Below are 12,465 nucleotides of genomic sequence, written 5' to 3' on the forward strand. Positions count from 1 at the left end.
CACCCCCTGTACCCGGACTTTGAACTACTCCCCTCTGCGTACAGGTATAGTGCACAGCTCGGTAGGAAAAACAGAACTAGACAATAATTTGTGTCATATCCCCCCTAAACAGCTCTGGATAATGTTCCTATCGGCCCAGTAAGGACAGCAGGCTAGTCTCTTTTTATTAGTATGAAACTGTTATGAAATTTGTCAATTTGTTTTGTATTTAAAACCACACTTTAAATGTATGCATAACACTGCCTCAAAATTTCCCCATGGGGACAATAAAGTCAATAAAGTAAAGAGGAGAGGTCATTCCCAACTACCAGGGGCACGCCCTATACATACAGACTTTAGAATGGCCGACCTACACTCAAATGTTTGTCTCAGCAGACTTGCGTAATAAGTACACCTCCATTGACTGTCTAGAGGGGCTGACATGGAGCCTGTTCTTTGAGGAGAATGAAATAAGGCACGCTCCAGATTACGTCCCAGTGTACAACCAGGGGAACCTCACGCCCGTGTGGCTGACTGACCACAAACCCATGGGGGACATTCCCATCAAGCATCTCACCACCATTCTCAATCTGCTGGTGGAAAACAGGTACAACTCCAGGGATGACAGTTTTTGACTTGTATTACGTTCTGAATGACTGCATTCAAGGTGCATGGGACAACCTTCTAGTACATTCATTCTAACCATCTGGAAGAAATTGAGAAATTCACTGATGTTTTCCGGGACCAGAAGGAGCACTATTCCCTCTGAGTGTAGACAGGGCCTCAAGGCATCCAAATTTAACAACTTCTGCCACCAGATGTTCCAGCCGCATCAATGTATCCGGGACTGCGAGCGCTGGGGCCACTACTTCACAGCTGCCACTACTTCACAGCTGCCATGTTCTCTCTCATGTTTGCACCTTCTCGCTCTTCCTCAGGAATGTTATCGCATGCAAGGTGGTCCGGTCGCAAGGCTCTGACAGCCTTTGTTGGGGATGACCGGTTAGAGGGGAATAAGAGCAGCCCAAGAGTTAACACACACAGGAACTTTAACCACACACAGATGAAGATGAATATAGGAATGTACATGGGGATGGTTTTTGGGCACCCACTCCATCCCACAAGATATGAGTGAGTCCAGTAGTTGATAGGCATAGACAGATGTTGCTCTCTGCCACTTGCAGGGAGACTGCAAATATTGGGAGACTGCAAGTAATTGCGTGACCTGCAGAGTCAAGAGGATGGGCAGATATCCAGCCCCTTAGGTTCCTAGGGAGGTTACTATCAGGGCACAGGTCATTCAGGTCAGAGAGAGTTTGAGAGGCAGGTTTTTGGTAGTGTCTAGACTTGCAGGCTCCGGTCCTGGGGGGATGGGGAGTGGAGTGTGCAGCTCAAGGTTGTGAGGTGCTGATAGCAGTCACCAGAAGAGAATTTGTTACAACCACCCTATGGTAGGAGACGACCCTTGGCCTGAACGTGGTAAGGTCATGAATAAATACGTGTTTTCATCTTTTGAATTATTTCGGGGAATGCAAGAGGATGCAGAGCATGAGGATGGAACATGGTTGCTAGATGACCTAAACCCTATTCAAGGAGATTACAAAATTGTAATCGTTGTTACAGTGGTTCTAGTTAATATTGGTACACCATCATTCACACAAAAATTTACAATAATTTCAAAGGTTGATTTCTGTAGCTGTAGCTGGGTTGGCTTGGTTAATTGAATAATTGTGAAGCATAATGTGACTGTGAAACTATATTGCTGATTTAGGAAGATACCATTGCTCTTAGCATTGGGGTTTCAGAGTGGTAGTTCAGAATTTTAGAATGGCATTCTCCGTACAGGGATTCACTGGAATTGATAGCACTCATGCAAAAATAATGCGTTCTAATAGCTGTCATGGAAGAACGCAAATCTACAAACTGAACGTTTAGATAAGACATTGCCATTGAACAATTTAAAATAAACAGATTAATTAGACAGAGTGATGTTCATAGGTTGAATGAAAATGTGTAATAGGTGCCATTTTCCCAATATACTTAGTTAGCCTAAATCATAACACTGTGGTAAGTGTAACAATTACACACTGAATACAATATGTGTGCTGTTGTAACAGCTGTTGTCGGATGAAGAAGGAGACCAAGGTGCAGCGTGGTAGGTGTTCATGATTTGTAATCAAACTGAACACCGCAACAAAATAACAAAGTTGAACCAAACGAAACAGTTGTCAGGTGCAGACACTAAACCGAAAACAACTACCCACAAAACACAGGTGGGGAAAAGGCTACCTAAATATGATTCCCAATCAGAGACAACGATAGACAGCTGCCTCTGATTGGGAATCACACTCGGCCAAAAACAAAGAAATGAAAAACATGGAAATAAAGACACTAGAATGCCCACACTAGTCACACCCTGGCCTAACCAAAATAGGGAATAAAAGCCTCTCTATGGCCAGGGCGTGACAGCTGTATAGTAGTGACAACCATTCACCTTCTAGTTAATACACTGAAATATGTCTATGATTCTTTTTTTTTGTTTCATCACTAAATGTATTTCGTAAAATGCGTATCTGTCGGTGGGTAATATGTTGATTAATGATTTGAGTAATAATTCAACAAAAATAAATGCAAATAACAGAGTTCACCATTGTTGCAATTCCTTTTGATCTTTATTATATCATTTCTTGTCATGTTTTAGTATGTTATCACATGGGCCAGAATAAAGAGAATTAGAAAATATAAATACAAAACTGCAATACCACAGTGGTGGAAAACATTGTTTTAAGAAACATGCTATGGGCACTCTGCAACACCAGTACTGTATGTGGACAACTGGTGGCTCAAATGAGCTTTCCACTAACGTGTACTGTCGTGTGTAGATACATGTTTTCATTGTCTAGCACCTAAACCTTGCACATGGCTTTCTGATTTCACTTTGGGTCATATGTCATCTAAGGATTATTTGTAGTGGTTAGACTGGTAGTAGGGCTGTAGGAAAGTCTTTCAAGGTTTGAGAATGGGGATATTTCAATAGAAGGGATATTTGGATGGAAACAACACCAACGATAACACTAAGGCAGTACAACAAAAAAATCCTGTAAATCAAGTGGCATAGAACAAAGAGATGAACACTGCTGACATGGAGCACTACCAAGCATGGAGAATGTACATAAGAGGCCTGTAGTGGAAGGGGTGAGGAATATGTGAGTGTCCAGGGTTGGATGGGAGCAGTGTGGTGAGAAGGGGTACTGACACTGGGTAGCATACTATAAGGCTGTCTGGTTCCCCCTAGCTCACACCACCGTCAGAAGGCATGGCCTTCACAGAAGCACACAGGAGCACTTGGACACCTCCTCGCTGCAGAGTAGACCATGCTGTGTGGTGGCCAGTGACTGGATCAACCTCCAGAAGTGGTTGAAGGTGATTCCCTCGCCGTCCATCACACCCATTTGTCTCATCACCTCGCCCAGGCCCTGCTCTGACGCTCCAGTCTGGGGGAGGGAGCACAAAAACAACTCTTCACTATATGTACACGGTATTTAAATTACTAACCAGTTAATTAAGCAATTAGGTAATCACGCATAGACATGAATTAGCAGGAAGTTAGCAATTAGTCTATTACACTTTTGAGCGTATAACATTGGTGCCTTACATTACTTGGCAGGTGATATTCTTAACAGAACTAATATCTTCAGTGGTAATTCTTGTATCAATAATTCAGCTGAATAACTCCAGTCAACATGTTTGACTTCATAATTCACTATTGGCCTCTTTTCAAATGTACTGTATGCAGCTGAATAAACACATCACGAGTATACTTTGTCAACTAACTAACATATGTTTCAGGCTTTGCTAACCTCTAGTGGTTACAGATCCATGGCTCTTGTTCAAGGAACATGTTCATTTGTATCGGTATTTGCATATACAGTTGAAGTCGGAGGTTTACATACACCTTCGCCAAATTTAAACTCAGTTTTTCACAATTCCTGACATTTAATCCAAGTAAAAATTCCCTGTCTTAGGTCAGCTAGGATCACCACTTTATTTTAAGAATGTGAAATATCAGAATGATATTAGAGAGATTTATTTATTTAAGCTTTTATTTCTTTCAGCACATTCCCAGTGGGTCAGAAGTTTACATACACTCAATTAGTATTTGGTAGCATTGCCTTTAAATTGTTTAACTTGGGTCAAACGTTTTGGGTAGCCTACCACAAGCTTCCCACAATAAGTTGGCCCATTCCTCCTGACAGAGCTGGTGTAACTGAGTCAGGTTTGTAGGCCTCGTTGCTCACACATGCTCACACATGCTTGTTCAGTTCTGCCCACAAATGTTCCATATGATTGAGGTCAGGGCTTTGTGATGGCCACTCCAATACCTTGACTTTGTTATCCTTAAGCCATTTTGCCACAACTTTGGATGTATGCTTGGGGTCATTGTCCATTTGGAAGAGCCATTTGCGACCAAGCTTTAACAACCTGACTGATGTCTTGAGATGTTGCTTCAATATATCCACATAATTTTCCTACCCCATGATGCTGTCTATTTTGGAAAGTACATCAGTCCCTCCTTCAGCAAAGCACCCCCACAACATGATGCTGCCACCCCCGTGCTTCACGGTTGGGATGGTGTTCTTCGGCTTGCAAGCTTCCCTCTTTTTCCTCCAAACATAACGATGGTCATTATGGCCAAACAGTTCTATTTTTGTTTCATCAGACCAGAGGACATTTCTCCGAAAGTACGATCTTTGTCTTGCTTTTTTATGGCGGTTTTGGAGTAGTGGCTTCTTCCTTGCTGAGCAACATTTCAGGTTATGTAGATATAGGACTCGTTTTACTGTGGATATAGATACTTTTGTACCTGTTTCCTCCAGCATCTTCACAAGGTCCTTTGCTGTTGTTCTGGGATTGATTTGCACCAAAGTACATTCATCTCTAGGAGACAGAACGAGTCTCCTTCCTCAGCGGTATGACGGCTGCATGGTCCCATGGTGTTTATACATGCGTACTATTGTTTGTACAGAGGAAAGTGGTACCCTCAGGTGTTTTTACATAGCTTTTTCTTAAACCAGACTTGTGGAGGTCTACAAATTATTTTCTGAGGTCTTGGCTGATTTCTTTTGAATTTTCCACGATGTCAAGCAAAAAGGCACTGTGTTTGAAGGTAGGACTTGAAATACATCCACAGGTACACCTCCAATTGTCTGAAATGATGTCAATTAGCCTATCAGAAGCTTCTAAAGCCATGACATAATTTTCTGGAATTTTCCAAGCTGTTTAAAGGCACAGTCAACTTAGTGTATGTACATTTCTGACCCACTGGAATTTTGATACAGTGAATTATAAGTGAAATCATCTGTGTGTGAACAATTGTTGGAAAAATTACTGTCGTGCACAAAGTAGATGTCCTAACCGACTTGCCAAATCTATAGTTTGTTAACAAGAAATTTGTGGTGTGGTTGAAAAACGTGTATGTAAACTTCTGTGTATGTAAAGTGTATGTAAACTTCTGACAACTGTAGCAACGTTTGTTTGGTATTCATGAGGTAATCAACATTAGTATCTGGGTAGCCAATCTTATCTACAGTAATTTCATTCTGAAATTGTATAAAGCTGTCAGCCAGGCAGATGCAAACACTGTGGATCTTTCTGTCTGCTGGAAACAATGGGAAATTGATTTGGGAAAATATTTCCTGGCCTGAATGCTGCTCTACAGCTGAGACAATATAAAGAGCTGTTTGCAATGGAATCCCATTTGAATGATGTGATCATTACTTTTTATTTTAAATAGATTCTGGTTTTATATAAGTGTAAGACTGGATGTAATGAAAAACATATTTACTTGGTAATTAAGCATATTATTTACTTCAACAGTTGAACAAATATTTCCTAGCTGTTGTGGCTAACTATTGTGTTGCAGAAATACTCTACTTGGTTGTCGAGTTTATGGTGGATAAAGTCGACTTCGTGCAAGGAGTCATATTACAATTACATATTTCTTGCTACTTTGTTTATAATGGAAACTGTTATTTATCTGTCTGTTTGTTTTTCCCCATCTAGATGAGCAAACAACCTTGAACCTTCCTCACTTGCTCATGTATTTGAACAGGCCTTTTCCTGTGTTTTTTTCAGAAGCATGGCTATCTTTGTCACCCTCTGGTAAATTCAGACTCGTCCTGGAACACAGGCTTGGGCCTCAGACAACTAAGCAACCAGTTCCAACATGAAGACAAAGCAAGATCATTTATCCTTTTCAGTGATTCAAATAAAGCAGGTGTCAGATTCAAGTAAAGCATGTTTAAAACTCAATTGGTGACTGAGCACACAGTATATTACAGCAAATTTGGGATTTGCATCGAACCTGGCAATTGACGCCTTAAAGCTTTTCCTGAGTGTTTGTTTGGGAGTCATAGGAGGTCGAGTGTACTGTATGTTTGGGGCTGAATGGGAGGGTAGTAAGAGTCAGAGCCACGCCTTACTGGTAGATTCAATGGGTGTGGCCGGGAAGGGCGGGAGCCAATTAGCCGGCCGTTGCAGCTTACGTACCGTAACTAAGTTGGGCAGCTGGGAGGATAGGAGGCCTCTGAACTCTTGGGCTTGGAGCGTGGGACCATTATTGGCCGCAGCGGCATGGAACTCTGTGACCAAAGTGTTGATGGCATTTTCCAGGTCTGAGTGCTGCGCCAGAGGTGGAGAAAAAAGCATGTTAGATTGGGGAAATCAAATAATATAGCAACAAAAAAAGCGTCCTCTGACAGTCCTTTGAAGTTTATCGTGTGAAGTTTATTATTATAATAGATCATTACGAAAGAAAGAAAATGAATACATTCATGAGACAGGCTCCCCAGGTTTTTGCCAAAGTGTACCGACCTCCACTCAACTTAGTCCCAAATACCAAACATTTTTTCAGACACACTCACATCCGTCCTCAAGTGCATATCTTGCATGCCTCCACGTGTCCGAAGTCTACGCAAAGATGGCACTCTGATGTTTAACTTGTGTTTGTATCGCACCATTCACAGTATCATTGTCATGGAAGGCTGAGTGGTCAACCAAAAATTGTGAGAAATAATATGCTGAGTGAAAAGTTATACTCCGACAAGAACCGTTGTACTTCTAGGTTGCAAGTCACCTTAAAAAAAAAAGTTCAAAAGTAGACGTGATGTTTTGCAGTGGCATATGAATCTGTGTCACACAGACTGGTTAGTTTGGTCATTGTGAAGAACATCATTCCATACTCTCTCTAAACCAAGAACCAAACACACAATCTATTGTAGCTGACAGGTTTTTCTTCATACTACTTTTTAATTTTTTATTATCCTAAATCACAAACATTAAATAACTAAAGGAATTTTGCTATGTCACAAATTGATATTTTAACATGCTATTGAAATGTGGGCGATGTGTGGTTTGGGTGGGGAGGAGTACGCTTAAGTAATGAGAGACTGAGTGGCCTACTGGTATTGGAAGGAAAATTCAGACAACTTGTCTACATGGAGAATGTACATGAAATACCTGCAGGTTGGGGTAGCTATGACAGATCTCCCTGTCACTGTTTATCTTCAGGGTGTGCTGGGGGGGACAGGGCCAGATCTGGTCAATATTTTGCCCATTGGGCCTGTCTAACTTAAGTTTTTCACACAAAATGATCTGTCTAATAATGGAGGCCTCAAGTGGAAAAGTGTACCAGTGTGGGGGCCTTGAGGGGAAAAAATTATCCGTTGTGGGGGTCTCAAAGGGACGGTGTGTTAGAAATGCCATGGCCGAGTTCTGGTCCCAGTCTGAGCCTGGGGCATGCACAAGAACCTTGGGCAACAGGGAGAGGAATCAGTGGTGACTTCAATCTCTATTTACCTATCTCCTAAACGCTAAACCAAATTCATTGAGACATTCAGAAACAATGTAGTTGTTTCAGTTGTCAGGGTAGGATATAAAATTTTTTTTAAAAGCCTTACTCCCTAGGCCTAGGCTACCACTACAGTGCTCCATTTTATGATGTTTCCACAGATAGCTCACTGCAGCCCAAAAATGTCACAAAATGGATACAGTAGGCAACAATGGTAAGGCGCTTGCTCGCCGACAGTGAGCATCTCATTCTGTCTGTCTGTCTTTCTGTTTGTCTAGCTGTCATCCCTCACACAGTAGTCTATCTCCAAAGAAGGTCTCCGTGTCATAGGCCATGGGGAAGGAATGAGAAGGGACTGATTGACTCCCAGTGCTTTTCATTTCCACACAGTCTCTGCCTTAGACACAACTGAGAATAGCTTCTTGCTCCATAGTCAACATATGGCCTAGATTAATTTGTCATTGTCCATTATAGTGGTCCTTCTGTAGCTCAGTTGGTAGAGCATGGCGCTTGTAACGCCAGGGTAGTGGGTTCGATCCCCGGGACCACCCATACGTAGAATGTATGCACACATGACTGTAAGTCGCTTTGGATAAAAGCGTCTGCTAAATGGCATATATTATTATTATATATTATTATTCTCTGCTGTCCAAGCATGCACACTGATCAGTGCATTGAAATTATATAAACTCACGTTAAGCTGGCAAGAGTGCAAGGAAAGTAGGCTATATGCAAACACGCCAATAGGATTTAACTCAATGTCTGCTCCCCACGGAAATCGAATTAGCAGAATAAAAAATACAAAAGCAAAATCTGTCAGTTTAAGTTCGAGACAATTTTAGTTCATAACTAAACCAAGATAGACCACAGCCTATCATTTCCAATGGGAACAAATTAGTCATAGTGGGCAGAACAAGCAAAGAGGTGGGCAGAGCCAACCACGAGCTAGCAAGATCCTATTGGCGCATTCTAGCAAGCATCTGCATATTTCAGATAGGGAACGCTTACTCGGGGAAGTGTGCGTGTGCAATAACTTGTTTTTTACTTTTGCAAAGGGTAAAGTCTACAAAACATAGTCCACTATGTTCCTAACAGAAAGCAGGGAACAGAAAACTGTATTGAGATCAAATGTTTCATCGATGAGAAGGTTTTCAGAATGTCGGCCAAAATCCATCTCGTTCAATCTTCTCCCACTGCCGGCCACTGGGCTTCCTCTCACCACCATATTTGGAAGTGAGTGGAAAAGCCAGGTGGATGCTTCACATTCATACATCCGGTTAAATATCTGTCTCATTGTTCTACGTGTGCTAGAGATATCCATTTCTTTGTTGTTGTTTTTTTGTTGCATTGGATACGTCTCAATCCACCTCATCCGCTTTTGACGCACTTCCGCATCTGCAGTGAAAAGGTGACAGAGCTAGAGCGGTGTTTGTCAGACTATGAGACATCTGCAGTGAAAAGGTGACAGAGCTAGAGCGGTGTTTGTCAGGCCACGAGACATCTGCAGTGAAAAGGTGACAGAGCTAGAGCGGTGTTTGTCAGGCCACGAGACATCTGCAGTGAAAAGGTGACAGAGCTAGAGCGGTGTTTGTCAGACCACGAGACATCTGCAGTGAAAAGGTGACAGAGCTAGAGCGGTGTTTGTCAGACCACGAGACATCTGCAGTGAAAAGGTGACAGAGCTAGAGCGGTGTTTGTCAGACCACGAGACAACTGCAGTGAAAAGGTAACAGAGCTAGAGCTAGAGTGTTTGTCAGACCCTGAGACATCCCATGATTTCTCACAAAATCCTCTGTAGCATCCGAACAGTTTGGGCTACACACTAATATGACCCCTCTGTGTTTTGCTCTAGGATGCCCACAGGCCTCACAAGATTCGTCTGAAGGTCCCCAGTTGAAAAAATGAATGGAAGTATTTAAGGAGACTATTTAGTGGCAAAATAATGGGTTAAATACATGTATAAAAAATCCTGATCTTTCTTATATCTCTAAGATGTACGACAGACACTCCTTTTGATAATATTTTGGGGACTGTTGTTCCATGTAGTGAATCTGTTATTCAAGGCGTTTGTATGGGCCAATAGCAGTAAGGCCAAATACAATTTTTCATCAATTTTTTAAATATAATTTTTTGATACTTCAAGGGGTCTTAAAATTCTAAATGAAATAACAAAATGATCCTTGGGTATGACCTTCTTAAAACAATGCTATATAGCTTAGTAGAACTCCCCGGTTTAGACAGGGCTTGGACTATTTTAATATGATCTAATATAATATGTCATGATATAAATTGGATAGCATAATGTCTATGGCATTTTGGTTAAACTACATATGTGCCACTTCCAAAGATAACCAGAACGACGCCTAAAAGTATGGGGGAAGTTATCCCCCAAATAATGCCCCATTCGATGCACCAAAAGAATGATCCATTAGTTGCTTCTAAGATGAGTAAAGACACCAGCTCTTCAAGTGCAACGTTTTGACAAGTGTTGATATTAAAATGGTATCGTAGACCTACCTGTTCTGCCATTTGGATCGTGTTGAGCTGTCCTTTTTCAAAGTAAAGTTTTCCTTCTGCGACGTTCAGTAATTGTTACTTTTCTTGCTCAGCGTTCCATTGCTTCAGTCACATATTGGCAAGATTCCTAAATCCTCCCACTCAAGGAAAAAACATGTAACTGGATTCCACCTTTCGTGTCAGTCAGGGAAAGCTGTGGGGGAAATTAAAGTGCACTGTCTAACCCGATGCATTGGAACTGTAAACTTCCGGAGGCAGCGAGTCTACACGCAGTCATATATCGGCCTACCGACCTTCTATTAACCATGATTGTTTTAATGTATTCCACGTCAGAGTAGTTGACATAGTTGTGCATTTAAAATGTAGGCTATTCAAGAATAGAGCCCGCGAGTGCTTCAATCAACATCTGGAAACATTTAGCAAAAGTTGGAACAGTCTGCAAGTTTAGGCTGGGGTTTTTCTTCTTCATTGTCGCAAAATTTAACCCCTCATATTGGGATACATATTTTCTGCAGTTTCTGTAAAGCTTTGAATATCCCACCCAAAATAATATATTTATTTTATGAACCATGCACGGGCAAGTTTTTTTCGAGGTCGTTTATAATAAAAGTCGTTTGTAATTGTCCATTCCAATTTCTATTAGGCCTACATTCATTTTGACAGTAATCTGAGTTTGATAAGGATATGCGAACCAAAAAGCAATGCGCGCACAATGAACAGGCACGAGCACATTCTTGAAAGACGGATTTAGGACTTTTGACAGAGAGGTGGGTACACTCGATATTGCCATAGGCCTAACTATTTTACATAAAAACCTCATTATGCTACCACAATGTCAGTGGTGTAAAGTACTTAAGTAAAAATACATTAAAGTACAACTTGAAGTAGTTTTTTTTAGGTATCTGTACTTTACTTTACTATTTATATTCTTGCACTACTTTTACTTCACTACATTACATGTCATTCCTATTCAGGATTGTTCCAACTGGGGGGTGCCAATGTGGCCAACCCGTGGCTTCAAAGCCTCTCAACAATGGCCAATACAGAGCATCAGCAAAACAGGGTTTATCATCGGTCCAAACCCGTTGTGTCACACTACCACCCACCCCTGTTAAACATATGATTGTAGAAGAATCGTACACTGCTCTTGATAGTATCACTGCTCTTTAATAAGCTTTACATATCGGCCTCATGGCCTTCGTCAGATGTGCAAGTGCCTTTTGAATTTTGAAAAACATATGATTGTAAAAACGAATTTATGTCATAATCAAATACCGTCCCCGGTAAAACGGTTCATGTGTCCTCAGAATGCACAGCTGCTTGGTTCCACAAGTGGGTTCTGTAGCGACTTATATCCCTGGGGAGATGGGCGTGTCCTCGCGTCCAGAGCTTCCGAAGTCCTGCTCTCTCGCCACTCCCCTTCGCTGTCTTCCAGAAAAAAACTGACTCCACGCCCACATTTTCGAAGCCCCAGGATCAGCGAGCCGGGTGGACACTACACGACTTTCAAAATCCTAACATCGCTGAGCCTCTCACATTAAATGTCCGTCTTTCCTATATGTTCTTTTGCGTTGCCAATGTAATGGTGTGCACACTAACCAATGTGGCACAGACGGTGGTATATCACACTGTCTCGCAAAAACAATGATGTGATTAGATTTCATGTAGCTACGAACTGTGGCTCAAACCAGCTTCATAAACTTTCAGTCAAACATTCATGCTTGCCATACTGAGTTGAAATACCTAGCCAACATGTTTAGTTAAAAAAAATGTTTTACCCCATTTTTCTCCCCCGTTTCGTGGTATCCAATTGTTTAGTAGCTACTATCTCGTCTCATCGCTACAACTCCCATACGGGCTTGGGAGAGACGAAGGTTGAAAGTCATGCCTGCTCCGATACACAACCCAACCAAGCCGCTGCTTCTTAACACAGCGCGCATCCAACCCGGAATCCAGCCGCACCAATGTGTCGGAGGAAACACCATGCACCTGGCAACCTTGGTTAGCGTGCACTGCACCCGGCCCGCCACAGGTGTCGCTGGTGCACGATGAGACAAGGATATCCCTACCGGCCAAGCCCTCCCTAACCCGGACGATGCTAGGCCAATTGTGCGTCGCCC

At 42.0% G+C, this 12,465-nt stretch overlaps 1 protein-coding gene across 1 annotated transcript; it reads right to left on the minus strand.

Annotated features, from left to right (window-relative positions):
• Positions 1-2,627: 2,627 nt before the first annotated feature.
• On the minus strand, positions 2,628-10,625 carry LOC124012871. The gene is made up of 3 exons (XM_046326880.1): positions 10,346-10,625; positions 6,529-6,660; positions 2,628-3,473 (listed from the first exon to the last, which is right to left on the minus strand). The coding sequence occupies exons 1-3, from the start codon at positions 10,355-10,357 to the stop codon at positions 3,303-3,305; spliced, it is 315 nt and encodes a 104-aa protein (XP_046182836.1). The 5' UTR covers positions 10,358-10,625; the 3' UTR covers positions 2,628-3,302.
• Between the last annotated feature and the right edge of the window lie 1,840 nt (positions 10,626-12,465).

The sequence above is a fragment of the Oncorhynchus gorbuscha genome, linkage group LG24 (assembly GCF_021184085.1).
Source record: "Oncorhynchus gorbuscha isolate QuinsamMale2020 ecotype Even-year linkage group LG24, OgorEven_v1.0, whole genome shotgun sequence".
In the NCBI taxonomy this organism is placed as follows: Eukaryota; Metazoa; Chordata; class Actinopteri; order Salmoniformes; family Salmonidae; genus Oncorhynchus; species Oncorhynchus gorbuscha.

Excerpts from the sequence above, each read along its gene's own strand:
- LOC124012871 (XM_046326880.1), bottom strand. Across the intron at positions 3,474-6,528 it reads AGCTGCCCAACTTAGTTACG|ACTGGAGCGTCAGAGCAGGG; the intron begins GTACGTAAGCTG and ends TCCCTCCCCCAG.